The sequence below is a fragment of the Suricata suricatta genome, chromosome 1 (assembly GCF_006229205.1).
Source record: "Suricata suricatta isolate VVHF042 chromosome 1, meerkat_22Aug2017_6uvM2_HiC, whole genome shotgun sequence".
Taxonomy (NCBI): Eukaryota; Metazoa; Chordata; class Mammalia; order Carnivora; family Herpestidae; genus Suricata; species Suricata suricatta.
Genome location: NC_043700.1, coordinates 41,958,804 through 41,977,546, shown reverse-complemented (window position 1 = coordinate 41,977,546; position 18,743 = coordinate 41,958,804). Strand labels below are relative to the sequence as shown.

Sequence of the window (18,743 nt, the reverse complement as noted above, 5' to 3'; positions counted from 1 at the left end):
CTGCAACGAATCTCGGTGTCGTCAGTTCTTCAAACTGCGGGCAGTTTGAGCGGCTCCGGCAAGAGGCCAGTCCCTCCACACTTGCTCTAGATCCTGTCCCCACCCACCTTTCCAGAGTCTTGGTTCTTGCAATGATCCCCTTTTCCTCTCTGTCATCTAGATCTCCCTTTCTTCTGGATCATTTCCACGGCCTGCAGACATGCCTGACTGTCATCTGTCTGCTAAAAAATAATGAAAAACAGTTTTAAAAAATCTCTTGACTCTTCCTTCCCATCTACTAATAGTCACTCCATGTCTCACTCGACCTTCACACTAAAATTTCTTTATCTTTACTATTGCCGATTCCTCATCTCGCGTCTCATCACCACCTATTCCAATCAAAACTCAGTCCTTTCTACTGCACCAAAACTGGTCTTGCCAAGTTAACAGTGTTCCCACATTGTCCAATCACATTGTCACATCTGTGTCCTCATCTTGCCCTACCTTTCAGCAACATTGGACACAAGTGACCACCTCCTCCTTGTGGAAACCCTTTCTGGCTCAGTGTTCATGATCCCTGCTCTTCAGGTGTGCGCCCCCCCCCCCCGGCTTCACAGTCTCTTTTGGTAGATTTTCTCCTTTTCTAAATATTAGCTGTTCTAGAATCCAGTCTGAAGACTTCTTTTCTGCTCTATGTCTAACCTATCCATGAAGAATCTCATTATTCTATGGGTTTAAGGACCATCTATATGTCAATGACTCCAAAACTTACAGATCTACTCCTGATCTCTCCTCCAGACTTGGACTTATACACTTGATTATCTTTTTAGAAGCATTTCCAATCTCCTTACCAAGTCTTCTATGTCACTAAATGGCACCATTCACCCAGTTGCTCAAGCCAAAAACTCAGGAGACACCCTCAAATTCTCTTCCCCTACTCTCTACTACCCCACTGTCCCATCCATCCAGATTTCATCAATTCTATCTAAAAACACTTCCCCAATCTATCTACTTGTTTCTATCTCCATTGCTACCATTCTAGGCCAATATACCACCATCCTTCACTTTACTAAGACAACAGCCTCCTGACTGGCCTTCTCGCTTCCTTTCTTACTTCCTGCTTACCATTCATTCTTCACCCAGCCACCCAAACAGTCTGAAAAACATAAGTCAGGGGCACCTGGGTGGCTCAGTCCTGTGTCTGACTTCAGCTCCGGTCATGATCTTAGAGGACTTGTGAGTTCGAGCCCAGCATCTGGCTCTGTGCTGACAGCTCTGAGCCTGGAGCCTGCTTTGGATTCTGTGTCTCCCTCTCTCTCTGCCCCTCCCTGGCTCATGCTCTGTCTCTTGCTCTCTCGAAAACAAATAAACATTTAAAAGTTTTTTTAAAAAAAAGAAAAACATAAATCAGAGTGTATCACTCTCCTGGCTAAAACCTTCCATTGGTTCTGCCCTCCACTTAGAATAAAACCCTTCTCCCCACCCTACCAAGGCCTACCAAGCCTTCTGTGGCCTGGCTCCCAACCACCTCTCCAAACCTGCCTGTGCAGTCTCCTCCTTGCTTGCTCCTAACCATATGATTTTTCTTATTTTTTTAATGTTTATTTTTGAGAGAGACAGAGACAGAGCATGAGTAGGGGAGGGGCAGAGAGAGGGAGACACAGAATCAGAAGCAGGCTCCAGGCTCTGAGCTGTCAGCACAGAACCCAATGTGGGGCTCGAAGTCACAAACCACCAGATCACAACCTGAGCCAAAGTCAGATGCTCAACCGACTAAGCCACTCAGGTGCCCCCCACATGGTATTTTTCCTGTTCCTCAAACTCTTGCTTTTTCCCATCTGAAAGCCTTTGTAACAGCTATTTACTCTTCTTGGAACACATGCTCCCTCTCATCCCATCCTATTTTATTTTAATCATAGTACTAATCACAATTGGACATTTCCTTGTGGTTTTGGTTTGTTTTTTGAGTTAAAAGAAAATCTGTGTATCTTACCTAGAATAAAAGCTTCCTGAAAGCATGGCTCACACTATCTTCTTCTCTGTTGGATGCCTACCCTGTGGAATGACTTCTGGCACATAGTAGGTGTTCAGAAAATGCTTGTTGAAGGGATGAATGAATTCTAGTATTCCTTGCAATCAGTATAGTTCCTGACACAGACTAAGTTCTCCTGTGTTTGCTGAATTAAGAGGTAAGTTGCTCCAACTATACTACAAACTTCTCAAGAGCAGAAGCCCAGTTTTAAATTTCTGTTTCCAGGGGCACCTGGGTGGCTCAGTCAGTTAAGTGTCTGACTTCAGCTCAGGTCATGATCTCATGGTCTGTGAGTTTGAACCCCATGTTGGGCTCTGTGCTGACAGCTCAGAGCCTGGAGCCTGCTTTGGATTCTGTGTCTCCCTCTCTCTCTGCCCCTCCCCTGCTCGTACTCTGTCTCTCTCTCTCTCTCAAAAATAAACATTAAAAAATTTTTGTTTGTTTGTTTCCATCACAGGACCTAGCATGATGCTAGGGACTTCTGGATGCTTTGTACATATGCTTGTTTGATTTATTCTTCTTCATAAAGGGAAGGCCAAGCTTTTCAACTATCTACTTAATAGATTTCATTTCTTTGAGAGTCAACACGTGACACAAGAGGAATGCCATGAGAAAGAGGATGGATGGGTAGGGAGCTGTAGGGGTTGGTCAGCCACTCTTGGCTGGAACAGAGATAAAAGGAGAGTCTGCGCCTTGCAGCTTTCCTGTCAGAATTCTAGTCGTGGTGCTACATTTCTTCTTGATACATCTGTTACAGGGTGCAACCTACATCCTGGTGATGGTGGACCCTGATGCCCCTAGCAGGTCTTCACCCAAAGCTCAATTCTGGAGACATTGGCTGGTAACAGATATCAAGGTAAGCAGGCCAGAGGGTCCTCTCAGATTCATTTGGGCTTATAGCTAGAAGATTACCATTCTGTGCAGTTCTCAGCTCTCACTCAGGAGGGCTGAGAACTCAGGTTGTCCCCCTACACTCAGCTGTCACAGCCCCTTCCAGGTTTTCAAATACTGTTGAAAAATGTCCAGGATCAGTGATGCACAGGCAAACCAGGTAGGGAGAGCCCCAACTTGTAGTGTTTGCTGATTTTTAGAGTATAAATACTTCCACCATGGCCAATCTCAAGTTACTGATGATATAACGGTTAACTCGCAAATTTTCCAAAAATTTAGCGGTTGGTTCCAGCACCTCTCCCAGGGGCCTGGACTGGGAGGCACAGAGGTAATTCCCTGCGGTCAGGGTGGCAGAGCCAGTCAGGGAGAGCCCTGTAGGAGCTCCTCCTCCTCATGGGCTGAGGGCCAGTTTCCTCTTCTTTGTACAGAAGCAAGTGGCCTCCCCTCATCTGTGTCCCGTAGCCATCACATAATAGTGAGGGAGTCTGGCTCATCCTCTCTGGAGTAGGTCTGAGAAACACAGATCTGGAGGGTTGGTAACGGGCATTATGGGTGGGGGGGAGGGGAAAAGGCTCTATTGCCAAACAAGTTTTGGAGACTCCAGGTTACAGTGTATTAATCCCATTCCTCACTGATGGGTTTTTTGCTGTTTTTAATATTCTAATGTGTACTATGTGATCTGCATTTATTTTCCAACCTCACTGGCCTAGTGAATCTTTTGTTCATGAGCACCTGGCCACACACTTTGGGAAAATCCACGCTAGCTTCAGCCATTCATGCATCTGATGGCCTTTGCATAGTCATCAAGCCATAAGATAGTGGGAACCCAGGGGCACCTGGGGGGTTCAGTCGGTTAAGCATACGATTCTTGGTTCTGGCTCATGTTATGATCTCGCAGTTTTTGAGTTCAAGCCCCAGGTCTGGCTCTGTGCTGGCAGCATGGAGTCTGCTTGTGAGTCTCTCTCTCCCTCTCTCTTTCTGTCCCTCCCTCACTTGTTCTCTCTGTTTCTCTCTCTCAAAATAAATCAAAATAAACTATATATATATATATAGTGGAAACCCAGAACTAAAAGACTTAAGTCTATATCTAGGTTTGACTGGTTCCCAAATCCACCATCTCTGTGTAGTCACTTGGAGTCCCTCTGGGCATTTATCTGTAAGATAGGAGCCATGTTACTCTTCTATGTGGTTGTCACAACAATCCAACGAGAGAATATACTGAAGCACTTTGGAAAACAGAGAGTACCACAAATGTAAGGAGTTCGTGTTTTTCCTTCCTCCGCCGTGGGGCAGAGGAAGGTGTATCTGTTAACTAGCCATTGATTCTCCTGAGCAAGGCAGGGGCTCTCACAGCCCTACAGTGGGAGGGAAGCTATCCTGTCAACCAACCCCTGCCTCGTGACCACAGGCCCCTCCCGGGGTGCTTAGGTCATCAGCCCATCCTCAGAGGCTGTCCTGGTGACAGCTGGCCTTGGAGGGGCCCCCTCCAGGGAGGCTTCCAGTAGCAGCTTCTTGGACAGTGCCTGAGCCAGGCTCCTGAGGGAAAGTAGGGGCATTGCTTCAACACACTTCCTCCGGCCAAGCACCCCTCAGCCTGGTGAAGAGCCATGGAAACACCACAAACATGCAAAGAGGCAGAGCTGGGGGATTTCCATGCCCCTTGAGACAGGGAGTGGAGCTGAGGGCACAAAAGAGAAAAGCACTGGATCCTGCCCCAATCTGGAGCATGGCCATTTTCCATACTTGGGATCCCCAGGCAGTCATAAAGGGGAGAAACTCTCAAGAAAAGAGTACTGCTCTGGACACAACGCATGTAGTGCAGCTCTTCACGCACCAGGCTGTCCGTAAGAGGATCCTCCTGGGCAGTTCCGAGGCAGATTTCAGAAGCTGTGGTGGATGGGCACCTTGGGGCCATAAGACTGCCTCTCTTCCAAGCCTGAGGCCCCCCCACCTCCCGCCCATGCTCTCACCCCAGCATGCCCTCTGGACCGTTCTCTCACAAAAGACTCGTGGGGCAGACACGGGTTCTCGTTCTCAGCATCACAGCTGAGAAGCAGAGCAGGTGGCAGGTGACAGCTGTCCGGCAAGACTGCTAAGCTGCAGAGCTTAGCAGGGCCACCTGCCCGGATGTGGCCCCCAGCTTCCCCACTCAGACCGGAGGAGGCTTGGGTTTCAGGCACATTGTCACCCACTTTCCCTGTTCTGAGCATCCAGCAGGAAGCAGCAGCTCTCATCAGCTGTGTCCACTCTGCCTGCCCACCAGCCCCCAGGTTCCTCCAGCTGCATGGCCAAGTATAAAACCAGGCTCAGTTAGGTCTCGGGCTGTGGCCCTCAGCAAAAAAAAAAAAAAGGGGGGGGGAAGGCTCTAATCAAGCGCAGTAGCGCTTCCTTTGTGTTAGCCAAGGCTGAGTAGGTCTCAGACATTACAACATGTTCAAATCCACTGGTGAGCGTGTTGCAATGCAGATTCCCAGGCACCACCTCTGTCAGTCTGGTGAGAACAAGGTATACACATTTAACAGGTCTCCAGAAGTTTAGCCAATTGAAGGACGACCACAGAGTTCAGGGTTGGAATGCCTTGATCATTTTATCACCCATCTGGGAGTAGTTTTCAAGTGACAATCACTTTTGACACTTCCTTTTGATCCCCACAACCATTTTGTGAACTAGGCATTCTCCCCATTTTATAGGTGGGAAAGCAAAGCCTGGAGGGGTTGGATGATGCAGTCTTTCAGCTAGTGGGTCCTAGAGGTGGGTCTTTAGTCCAAGGCCCCCAACTCCAAACTGCACACCCTTCCTGCCCTACCACGTGGTCTGGTTCACACTGTATCTCTCCCATCTACTCCATTGGGGCAAGAGACACACCACCTTGCCCTCTCTGTAAGATGGAAAACATAATGTCCATGGTTCCCCTACATTCCAGGGCTCTCTTAGGGTTCCCTCTTATGGACAGATGCTTCTAGGGAACCTCCCTGAAGACTGCTATCTTGAAATCAAATACACCTGGTAAGCATTCCAAACCCTTCAGGAATTCTCACCCTTAATATGCTGGGTTAAATGTAAACTCTATGGGGTATGTGGGTGGCTTGGTCAGTTGAGCACCCAACTCTTAATATCAGTTCAGGTCATGATCTCACATTTGCGGGATCAAGCCCCACAATGGGCTCTGCACTGAGCTTGGAGCCTGCTTAGGATTCTCTCTCCCTCTCTCTCTGCCCCTCCCTCACTCATGCTCTCTCTTCATCTAAAAATTATGGATAGATAGATAGATATAAACCTTTATAGACATAAAGATTCTCTCTCTTTCCCTCTGCCCCCTCCCCTGCTCATGCTCTCTCCCTCTCAAATAAAAAACTAAAAAGTAAGCCCTATATACTATCATTACCCTCAGCAGTAAGTGGCCTCAGTAGTAAGGCACACCATAAAGTCACTATAGACATAAAGTGACAATAGTCCTTAGATTTGCAGTTACTGTAGAGGTGAAAACCAGGCTGGCCTTGATATTAGGGGCCCAGACCTAACTTTGTGGTGGGTGGGCCACAGCCACGGGAGCCCCTCAGTAAAGACAATTTGGGGGCCATCTGTCCAGGGAAAATAGCAGGAAACATCTGCAGCTCCCCGCCCAAAAGAGAGGCTGGCAAGCATCTACTGTAGAGTGCGATAAAGCTCTGGACCCGTGGACAACTTGTACAAAAAAAGTCTACCAGGAGGAACCAGGCATTCATGTTACTGTTTGTTCACTTAATTCAACAAATATGGATTGACCATTATTTGCAGGCATAAAGGCAAAGACTCTGGGGCCAGACTGCTGGGCTCCAATCTGAATCCACCACTATAGCTATGTGATCCTGGGGGGCAAGGCACTCAACCTGTGTCTCAATATGCTCACTTGAAAAGTGGGGATACCAATAGTCCCTGCCTCCTCACTCTGTTGTTATGAAGTTCAGATGAAATCTTTTAAATTTTTTTTTACATTTTTTTATTTTTGAGAGACAGAGACAGAGCACAAGCGGGGGAGGGGCAGAGAGACAGGGAGACACAGAATCTGACGCAGGCTCCAGGCTCTGAGCTGTCAGCACAGAGCCCGATGTGAGGCTCGAACCCACTGACTGTAAGATCGTGACCCGAGCGGAAGTTGGACACTTAACTGACTGAGCCACCCAGGCACCCCTCAGATAAGTTCTTTTAAGTAAAGGGCTTAGAACAGGACCCGGAACATATAGCCAGCTGTATAGAGTTGTTGGCTACGACATTACCCTTCTTGCTCCTGAGTCAGGCACCGCATGGACACTGGGGATAGAGATGCAAACACGGCAGGGCAAGTCTTTGCCTTCCATGGGCTTCTACTCTAGTGAAGCAGAGGAAGGAGGCTGAGGCACAGAGGCTGTCTCAGGGTGGAACTTCCCTTGGCCGTGTATTTCTGTCACTTTGGGGATAGACTAGACTCCAGTCCTCAGACCTGGCCAGACTAGGGCCAGCAGGGACTGCTGCAAAGAGCATGTTGTCCTTCTCCACCACCTCTTTGGAAAATCTCTGACTGAACAAAAGATTTCCAACAGAACATTGACACATAACGTCTCTCTCCCATCAGTGCCATGTTCTCAGCTTTTCCTTTAAGATGTTTTTGAGTTCTGAGTCAATCTAACTAATAATCTTCATGCTAAAGCCTAATTAAGATATCAATTAATTTGCATCATTCATTTCAGAAGAAAAGCTTATTGGTTCATCTTCTATTTGTCTCTGAAATTAGTGCTCAGGGCTTTTCATGCAGATATTTTCATTAGACATTTTATTGTTAATGAGAATATTGAACACAGGAAGATGGTATATTAATACCTTCCACAAAGAATATCATGATTGGTGACAAAGAACACTAAGAACAATTAAGGAGACAAGAGTACCTTTTTTCTTCCAAAAAAGAAAATCTTCCTAGAAACCGTCAATGATTCTAAAATTTGCCCTGAATATCTTTTTTGTTTTAAGAAAAAAGGAAACTGGCAAGTTCATGTTCCCTTTCATTCAGTGGCCCTCAACCCTGGCAGCTGTAAGCACATCCAATTCTGGATAGAATTAAAAGGACTTCTAAGGGTCCGTTATTCTGTCTACTTTTCTATAGGGTTGACTTTTTCCATAATGAGAGCTTGTCCTCTAAAGGAGCTCTAAGTGTGTTCAGGGAATAAGACACATGGAAAACCAAGTAAACGGGGCAAGGATCTTACCCCGAGCCTTCCGGGGATGGGTTAGCACAGGCCAGCACACTTCTGCCTCAACTGTCGACCCCACTACTGAGTGATCTCAGGCAACCTACTTGACCTCTCTGAGACTGCAGCTTCTTGTCTAACTGACATAAATCCTTAGGCTTCAGGGCTGAGATAGGAAAAGGAAATTACATATGCAAAGAGGGGAAGCCTCCCCAGAGAGAGGCACTATAGAAAACGGCAAATTTATCCTGCTCCTAACCAACAGAGCAGCAGATCCTGTAGAAATTTGAATATATTCTGTGTGTGTGTGTGTGTGTGTGTGTGTGTGCACGTGTGCATAGTATCAGAATCTTATATATGTATTCTGATATTATATATATTCCAATTCCAAATATATGTACTCAGAAGCAAGTTAATGATAATGAACAGAAGAGGAATAGACAATCTTCATCAGGACCATAGGTTCCAATGAAGAGATCAAACCAAGGAAATGGGATTAATTAGTTACTTTCTTTAAACCTATATTTTTCGTTTTGCTGCTGATATTAGTGCACGTGTCCATGTGTGCTTTGCCCTGTACTGTGAGAGTACATTAATTTAAGTAATAAACACCTGCAAGACATGGCTTAGGCTCTTTTAAGATCTAAGGGCCATAAAGAACATTTGGTGATGGGGACAGTACAGGGGGCTCTGGTGATAAAGTAAACTTGTACATGGCCAACCCGAAGGGACAGGGAAAGAGCCTGTACTTTTGGGTCAGATGAACCAGGGGAGCCTCCAGGCTCCCCCACATCCAGTTGGGAATTTCTAGGCCTCAGTTTCTTCATCATTAAAATGGGTATGATAATAATATCTCTTTCCCAGTGTTTAAGGAGATTAAGGCTCCTGAAACTGGACAGAATAGTAGGACCTTGGTAAATGTGATTCTCTCCCCTGTGACCCCCAACTTGGAGATCTGACCATAGCAGCCACTTATAATTGAGGAACTTCCCTTAGGCTCTTGGACTCATGCCTTGCAATGTAACAATCCTAGACAATGACACAGACCTTGCAGTAAAAACAGCTCATCCTTTTGCCTTTGAAGACTGAAAGTGGATTCAGGCCAGCCTGGAGAATCTGACCTGACCAGGATTTGCTTTGTTGGAGGCAGTAGTAGTTGGAGGAGTGGAGGTCAGTCCCATGATTCAGTCTCTGGGAACTGCCCTGTGCTCCCCACCCCCACCAGGCCACAGCCAGGACAAGGGGCTGGGCTACAAGTAACAGGCAGGCCTACAGTGAGCTTCCCGCCCCCATCAGGACTGCACTTCTTCCCTGACACCTTCCATTTTTATTTTTAACACAAGCCAGCACCCCCCCAGCATTTCCTTATCACTCACAGTCCCCACCTTGCTGTCATTGTCCCACCCCAGAGATGCCTTCGTTCCCATTCAAAATAATTTAAATAAAATGTTGCTACAAAGTGGAATATTATCTTTTGATGAATGTTTTTAAAGCCCTTTAGGTTTTCATGGTAATTTGTGGTGTAAAATTATTTGGAGATAAGAGCCAAATTAGCTCTCGTATGCTGAGGTCGCTGTGTCCTGTTATCCATGTGAGCAGTGTTTAAATATAATCAGCCCTCAGACTAATGCAGCATAATTGTTCATTTGAAATAGCTTTTTTTACTCCATTCAATGAGTCATTAAAATATTCAAGGGATAATGCAGTGAATTGGAAATGAATTTATCATATTATCCCATACATACTGTAGTGCTTCAGGTAAGTAAGGAGAAAGAGAGAGAGAGAGAAAATATGAATATAATGTGTACAAGCGGTAAAGGGGCCAGTATATACAGGAACATGGTCAACAAAGCTTTTTAGTTCATTTATGGAAACTATGTATAGAGAGGCTGACCAGGAGGGTGGGAAAAAAAAGGAAAAGTACTGTTCTTCGAAGAGCTTGTGTGCTCTCTCTCTCTCCCTCTTGCACTCTCCTCTCTCTCTCTCTCTCTCTCTCTCAGCACTCTGAGAATCTGTGCTCCACCACAGCTCCACTGTTAACTTATTTTTATCAAATATGTTTATATCAGAAAGTCGTTATGGAAACCAATTCTGCCATCCAGGAGAATTCCTGGATCAGGCAGAAAATTCTCTCTCTCTCTCCATCTCTCTCTTTCCATCTCTCTCTCCACCTCTCTCTCCATCTCTCCCCCACCCAACCCTGTGACACACAAGCTCACACTCATACATACACACCTCGCTCACACACACACACCCATAGACACCCCCAAAGGGAACAGCACAGTCTTGCTCACCCGACTCTGAGCTCAGCTCTGACGGGCACAGAGGGTGACGCCCTGGCTACCCTTCATGGCCATGCTGTAAAGTGGACAGGATTGAGATGGACACCCTGCCCTGACACCAGCAACCTGGGCTTGTCACTGTCCACTGGCCTCAGTCCCCTAAGCACAGGCGCTTAAGAAGAGACAAAGGGGCATGGTGGCAGCACATTCAAAAGAGTGATCCTTCCTTGATTTCTGGCAAGTTCTATTAGTGTGCACTGTTTATACCACACCTGGAAGAACATCTTCTATTGTGGCCACACTGTGTTAAGAAAGAGAGTGAGCAGCATGAGGAAAGCAGCCAGAACAGTGAGACTCTGTAAACAGTGTCAGGTGAGCAGGACCCGAAAGAGGCGGGATGGTTAGCCTGCAGAAGAGGGAGGGAAGACACAAGAACTGTCTTTACAGATTTTCTGAAGATTTCATTCAAACTTGGAAAACAAGGGAGACCCTGCTGTGCCCCACCAGGCAGAATTAGAACCGATGGGGGAAATTTACATGGAAGTAAATTTTGGCTCCATATAAGAAAGAACTTTCTAAGAATTTGAAATGCCTAAGAACTGAGCATATACTCCACAGAGGAGGGAACTTCTTGCTGAAAGTACTTATTCACGGGTAACCCAGGGAATTCCCCCACCGCGTGGAAGGTTAGAGCAGATGACCTGTAAGATGTTTCCACTTGCGTATTTCCTCTCCTGGCTAGCGACACCCTTCTTATAGCTTCTATTCATAGAACACATTTACAACAGCAATAATAATTAAAGAAGGAAGAGTAGAAAGGGAGATGAGCAGAGGAAGAAAGAAAATAAGAAAAAACATTTGCACACTTAGCATGTGATTCTGGGCACATGAATATCTCATTTAAATAGCTTAACAAAAGCCCTAAAGGAAGGTAATAAAGACAAAAAGAAGAGGGGCTGCTCAACTTGTCCACGGTGGCACAGCTAGCAGTGGCGGGTCGGGCCTTGTGGTCATGACGCCATACGGCCTCCCCAGAGTTTGGGTGGGCTCTACGCCCACGTGACAGCTTATGTCAGGGCCAGCTATGGCTGCTGGGAGTGCTGGGGTGAGCAGTGGGGTTTGAGGTGTCGGGCCCTCAGCCTCTGCTTTTGGCCACATCTGCCTCAGCCATAGCACAGCCCTGACTCTGGGCCTTGCAGTGCAGCATACACCCAAGAGGTAGATTCTCTGACTTATTGGGAAGGCAAATTATTTACCTCCCTGAGTCTGTTCCCTCCCCTGTAAAAGAGGACACTACCATCAACCTTGCAGGAACACTGCAAAGACTTGAGAGAGAATGTGTAGAGGAGAGCAACACGGCGCCTGCCACGTAGTAGATGCTACTTACGTGCCGGTTCTCCACTGCTGCCGTCTGCTCTCACCCTAGGTCCTCCATAGGAAGCTTAGAAAGTTAGGAGCATATGTCACCTTCAAGAGATAGGGCAAGGCCTGGCCAGGGGAATGGACTGTCCATGTGGTTACCAGTTAAAAGACCATAAGGGGAAAAGACGATGCAGGCATAGGACTTGACAGTGAAGTGCTGGGACCAACCATTTAATGTGCACTGTGCTCAGCACTGTGTCTTTTAAATAATAATAATAGACAATAGACAGAGAGACAGATTTTTAATAAATAAATGTTAGAAGAATTTAAAATGTTAATTTTTTCCTGCTATTCAGTTGGAAGGACAAGGCTAACATACAGGAAATGGAGAGTAGAACTCATGGGTATAGTGTCAACTCTAACTGGACTCTTGAGGCTCAGAGAACTATACAAGTTCAGAGCGCTTTCCCTTCCCCTTTGCAGTGAGCATCTGTTCTCCCTTCAAGAGAAGGGAGAGATAAAACTGATACCTCCAGTTTTGTCCTTCTTTCATTTGTTTTTATTTGTGAGTCTCTTTTCCTGATTAGACCATGAGTTCCTAGAGAGTAGGATTGTATCTTATTATATCCCCAGCACTTAGCATGGTGCCGGGAACATAGAAGGCCCATAGCAAGTGTTGATAGAATAATTATTATTGATGGCATGAAGGCATGAAGGAATGAATATGAGAATGAAGGAAGGATGGATGGATGGGTGGGTGGGTGGATGGATTGTGATTGGGTAGGAGGATGGATGGATAGATAGGGTGGCATCACTCTATGATGACTTCACAGTGGAGATACAAGTTGAGCCGGCCTTCAGTTGTGAGCAGGCCAGGAAAAGTCAGAGGATACCAGAGACTACATTCTGGAAAAGGAACAGAATAACTAAAAGCTCAGACATTTGAATGGGATAGGAAAAAAGAAGAATCATAAACCAAAAAGCCAAGAAACTTGAGTTAATTAAAGCCCTTATCACTTCTCTCTAGATGGTTATTGCAAAAGTCTACTAACTGGTCCCCCTCCTATAACCCTACCTCCTCCAAAAGTATCTATTTTTCTAAAATCGAAATAAGATGATGTTACTTCCCTGGTTGAAGCCCTTTGGTGATGCCTCAGTATCTCAGGACACAGTCCTTTCTAGACCACATGTTAATTAAGACCTGTGTGGATGTTGCCTCTGCCTGCCCCCCCAACCCCCATTCTGAGGATGTGGCCCCTGCCAGCCCCGCCAGCACCCGTGGTGTTCCTGCTGAGCTGCTTGTGGTAACTTACACCTTCTGTGTGGCTCCGGCCTCTGTGAACCATTCTTGTTCTGTCCCTCTCCCTAGGAACCCTGTCTTCAACCTGTAAACACTTCCTTGCTTTGCACAAGTTAGTATCTCATGAGTTAACACCTTCAAAGCCCAGAAGGAACTTGGATTTATGATTAGAAAGGCATTTCCAGAAATAGGAGAGGAAAATGTAAATTCCCAAATTTAAGCTGGTGAGTGTGGTATCAATCCACATCAAAATTCCATAACCATTTGATAAACAGATGGTCTGAAACAACATAGAAAACAGTAAACACTGGGAGTCAGCATAGGGTCACTAAAAACAAGTCGCACCTCACCACTCAGATTTCCTTGCTGATAAGAGCACCGATCCAGTGGACCAGGAGGAGGCCCACAGCACAGCTTGACTAACCAAGGCGTTAGACCAAGTTAATCTTGGTAACCTCGTAGGCAAGGGGGAGAAATATGGCTTTGATGACTATTGTGGTAGGTGGGTTTGTGGCTTGTTAACAGTTCCTGAAGAGTGGGGACTAATGTCAACCTAAATGGTGGTCCCTGGCAACACACCACAGGACTCCATCATGGGCCCCACCTTGTTTGGTATCTTTATAGATAGCATGCTCACCAACCTTGTAGATCACACAAAGTTTCAAAGAATTGCTGGCATGACGGCTGACACAAGACAGTTAATTTTAGAAAATTGGAAGGATGGGCCTGCACTGAAACGTTTAAATTTAATAGGGGCTAATCTAAAGTTCTATATTTAGGTTCTAAATCAATTGCACAAGTACAAAATGTGGAAGATCTGGCATGGCAGGAGTTCATGAGAAAAAAGGATCCTAGGAGTTTTAGTTAATTTTTAAGCTAATTTTAAGCTAATAATAGAATGTCAAACCATAATGCAGGAATTATGAAAGTTAATGTAATCTTAGATCACATCAATGGAAGTAAAGGCTTTTAGATCATTGAAGATTATAATTTCCCTTTTTCTGTATCGGTCAGACCACCTCTGCTCACCCATTGATTCACTCATTCATTTGGTCATTCATGCATTCAACATGTGTCCAGCAGAGCTTGGGCAATAGTTTTTATTCAGTCACCACAGATCAAAACTTAAGTCAATTCACTTCCAGGGAAGAGCAACCTATCTGATGAGAGGAGCAGAGAGGTAAATCAGTGACTACATACAGTACAGAGTGGGAGTGTTGGCGTGGAGTTAAGTCCCAAGAACCTGGGAGAAGAGGAGGTGAGGACCCTCAGAGGAGGTGACCCTGAGCAGAGCAGAAATTCAGCAGGTGAATGGTGAGGAAACGGCATGTAGGCAGAGGAAATAGCAGGAGTGAAGGCCCTAAGACAGGAACAGGCCTGGGTGGGACGGGGGTGTCCAGGAATGGATAGATGACCAGTGCAGCTAGAGCAGAGTGATCAAAGGGAAGCGCACAGGAGATGATCAGTGAGGGAGGCTCTGAAGGGCAGAGGGTCGTAACCTTTACCTCTCCCTGATTAGAATCATCTAGAAGGCCATTGTCCAGACCAGCTAAATCAGAACCCCTGGAAACTGAGTCTTAACAGCCCTTAATGGCTGTTAAGATTTCCTAGGTGATACAAATGTGCATCTGGGTGGGGGAGCGGGGGGATGGGAGTCACTAGTCAAGGAGTATAAAGTTGCAGTTACATAAAATGATTATGTTCTAAAGATTAATACTGTACTGTACACTTAAAAGTTTGTTAAGAGGGTAAATATCATGTTGAGTGTCCTTAGCACAATTTTTTTAAATGTTTTATTTATTTCTTTTAGGAGAGAGAGAGAGAGAGAGAGAGTGCAAGCAGGTGAGGGGCAGAGAGAGAGAGAGGGAATCCCAAGAAGGCCCCATTGTCAGTGCAGAGTCTGATGTTGGGCTCAAATTCACAAACCATGAGATCATCACCTGAGCCAAAATCAAGAGTCAGACTCTCGACCAACGGACCAACCTAGCCACCCAGGCTCCCCTCAGCACAATTTAAAACAAACAAACAGAAAACAAAACAAAACAAAACAAAAAAGGAAGAAAAAAGAAAGAAGGAAACCCCATGTGCATCTGGGAATGAGACTCACTGTCTCGGGGCTCTGTGTCCAGGCCTGTAGAGGGGGTTTGGCACATGGCTGTTGGAGGCCTTTAAAAAGAGGTTGATTACTGCTTTGTGTATTTTTGTTGTTCTTTAATGAATCTCTGCAACAATCATGGGACTCGAAACCACAACCCAGAGATCAAGAATCCTATGCTCTACTGACTGAGCCAGCCAAGCACTCCTGCTTTGTATCTTTGAAAGATCACTCTAGGGCTCCTGGATGGCCCAGTCAGTTGAGTGACTCTTGATTTTGGCTCAGGTCATCATGGTCCCAGGGTCATGGGATTGAGCCCCACATCAGGCTCCACACCTAGCTTAAGATTCCCTGTCTCTTTGCCCCTCTTTCCAGCTAGCATGTGCACACACACGCTTGCTCTCACTCTTGCATGTGCTCTCTCTTTCTCTCTTTCAAATAAAAAAAAATCACCTTAACTGCTGTGTAGGGTGGCAGCAGCGTGGTCACAAGAGGCCATGTCACTCCTTTAGGAGGGATGAGGGTGGCTTGCACCAAGGTGACAGCAGTGGACATGGAGAAGACAGCTCTGGGGTCTATTTGAGGTTAAGGGCCTATTGAACTTGCCAGTGGATTAGACATGGTGGGTGAAGGATGGTCCAAGGATGGCACATAGATTTGGGGCCTGAGCAAATGTCAGTGCCATTTACTGAGATGGAATACACTGGAGGATGGGCAGGTTGGGGTGTAGGGGAGGGGGATCTGAAGTTCTGAAGATCTGAAGCAAGCAGTTAATTCTGAGATGCTCTTTAGAACAACACTGGAGATTTCCAGTAGGAGACTGAAATGAGGCTGGAAGTCAAGGGAGATGCCAGGAGAGGAGACCCAACTTTGGGCCACATTAGGGGGTGTTTAGAGCCATGGGACCTTTTATGGTGGTCTCTTGAGGAGGGAAATGGGTAAGTTGTCTTTGGAGATGTTCCAGAAGAAGCCGCCTGCCAGGAATTGAGCAAAAGGTTGGGCACAGCTCGCTCTAGACTGCTTCCTCCAGCTCCCAGCTGCTGGGATTTTATAAAGGAGTCTGACACCAGCCTGCCTTGAGCAGAACACCAGACTGGGAGGCGAGTGCCAGGAGGCAGGGAGGCCAGGGCTGTGGAGGTCCTTGGAAGCCACAGGGACTATCTAGCAGAAAGTGGGTGACTATTTGAAAGGAGCTTGGGATTCGGAGACCGGTGTGCTACGCCACTTGCTAGCTGGATGGCGCTTCTCCAGGTCTGCCCTTCTGAGGGCCTCTGTTACCTTGCCTGCAGAGAAGCCAGTTAGGTATTTGGGCCATGACAACCAGCTCTGAGAGTTTAATTCCTTGCTTGATCCTCTAATCAGCAATCTGCGACCATCCTTTCTGCCAAAACGTTGTTCATATGCACAATTCACCCCTGAGTCTCTGAAAGCCAAAACCAAGCTCCAAGTTCCATACAGTGCCCCATGTACCTGCTCTCCCAGTCGCCAGAGCATTTCTGAGTGCCGGAGAGAGGGGCGCTGGAGGGAGGATGTGGAGGCTGCTCCAACTGATTGTAAAGGGTAAACCAGTCTTTATTATTAGAACACCTGCCTCAGGACCTGCTTCCCTAGTGGTTTTCAACCCACAGCTGGGACTAGTGTCAGGACAGTGTTGCGAACCTCAGCTACAGACGTTAGAGGATCAGAGTGGGCCAGTGCGCAGGGCCAGGCCTAAACAGCTCTGGTTTAGAAGACAGTCAGCCTCAGCCTGCCGTATCAACTGGAGAAAGACAGCCCCGTGGCAGGAGGCAAGCTGGAGGCGGCTGCAGGAATCCAGTCATGCCAGGGTGAGCAACAGGCCTCGAGTAGTGGGCAGTAGGATGTGGAGGATGGTCCAGGTGTTCCTGCCTCTCTCCTGCCAGCCTGGGCCCAGAATGACATGGTGGCGTCGGTGTGGGGAGATCAGAGACCGAGGGGTGGGAGACGGCAACCCCCACCCCACCCACCCCGAAGTGGGCACTGTCGCTTCCCAGAGAGATGAGGAGGAGGAAACTACAGTCCAGAGCTCTCTGGAAGAATCCAGGGCTCTGCTCGGGGGAGCGGGGGAGGGGCCTCAGGGAAGGACTTAAATAGGGTGGAAGGACAGACCCCTGGAGCTCCTTGGGCTGCTGCCCTGTCAAGCCCTTGGCTAAGAATTAGCTTTTTCCTTTCAAAGAGGGTGGAAGTCACTGTTTTCTTGTCTCAGTTGATGAACAGATTCTGGGTGGCAGGAGTCACCATAGAAACAGGTGCTATCTTAAGCAAATGAGCCTTATTAACCTTAAGAGTGGTGGAGTTTTCACAAGATTGCACATACAGGATAGGAGGAGAGCTGAGTTTGGTTGGGGGAGGGCCACAGCACTGGGTGTGGATGTGCGCGTGTGTGTACATGTGGATGCATGTGTGTGGATGCATGTCTGTGTGTGCTTTTGCAAAACTGTTTCTCAAGGAGTGAGCTCATGCTCTCTGCCTTTTCCCTAAGAAAGAAACACATCCCCCAAGAAACTTTCATCTCCTTAGGAACTGGCCTCCAGGTAGCAGAGATCAAGAGCCCAGCCTTCACCCATAACTCTCCCTCATGGCTGTTTCTAGTCCCTGCATTTACTACATGTCAGGAACAGGTGCCTCCCTGGGGACCCAGCCACCAGTTAGCAGGGACCTCTGCTCCTGGACGCAGTGTGGTGCAGTAGTAGAAACAGGGATACCGACATCAGGCAGACCTGGGTCCATATGGCTGTTCTGTGATTCTGAACCAATGACAGGTCTTCATGAGCCCCAATCTGTAAAAGGCAGAAACACAGGGTTTATGTGAGGCTCCAATGAGATGATGTATGCTGACATTGAGTGTCTCCCAGTCCTCCTCTGTGAGGAAGGGGATCTTGCCTCTCAAGCACAGCTGTGACCTCCCACAGATTTTCTAAGCCAAGGTATCTTTCCCCAGCATTACCTCATTGTACAGGTTTCTACTTGTACCTGCTGTGCTAGGTCCTGGGGGAGGTCAGGGGACATTAGGACAAAGAGCCTGCCTTCAGGGGGTTACCATCATTTGGGGGCAGGAGAAAGACTTAAAAACTAAGGAACAAAACCAGGAAGCACTGAATCAGGTAGAGAGAAGAGCTTCAGCAGCTCAAAGGGAGTAGGCAGGGAGAGGGCAGGAAAGGGGGGTGGCCAGTGCTCGGACAGCCAGGTAGGGCTGGGGTGGGCAGGGAGGACGTGGCCAAGAAAGAGGGCCATATACTCATCTCTTGAGGCAGAATCAGCCAAATTCTGGACTGTTCCCACGCTGTGAAGGATAAACAATGAGTTGGCACTCTCCCACAGGATCTGGGAGCTGTGCATCTTGGCTCCAAGAAGCAAGTCTGCTGCCCTCTGCAGCCCCGCCTTGGGCAGGACACTTGCCCTCCCCAATCTGGCTCCAACTCTGGGGAAGGAACCTGAACTGTCATCCCAGGGGCTCTGAGGACTAGTCCCCTGAGACCCTACTATGTATACCCTGTGGCCCAGGAGTCAAGATGGAACTAGCCTGCCCTGGGAAGGGCACAATACCAGGCGCCTTGATTTTCCTTTGCCATGAGGAGTAAAG

At 47.2% G+C, this 18,743-nt stretch overlaps 1 protein-coding gene across 2 annotated transcripts in view; it reads left to right on the top strand.

Annotated features, from left to right (window-relative positions):
* Positions 1–18,743, top strand: part of PEBP4 (phosphatidylethanolamine binding protein 4) — a 209,446-nt gene that overhangs the window by 111,145 nt on the left and 79,558 nt on the right. For both annotated transcript variants that reach the window (XM_029937600.1, XM_029937609.1), the window contains exon 4: positions 2,769–2,867. In XM_029937600.1, the coding sequence (XP_029793460.1) occupies positions 2,769–2,867 (99 nt within the window). The remainder of the gene's footprint in view (positions 1–2,768; positions 2,868–18,743) is intronic.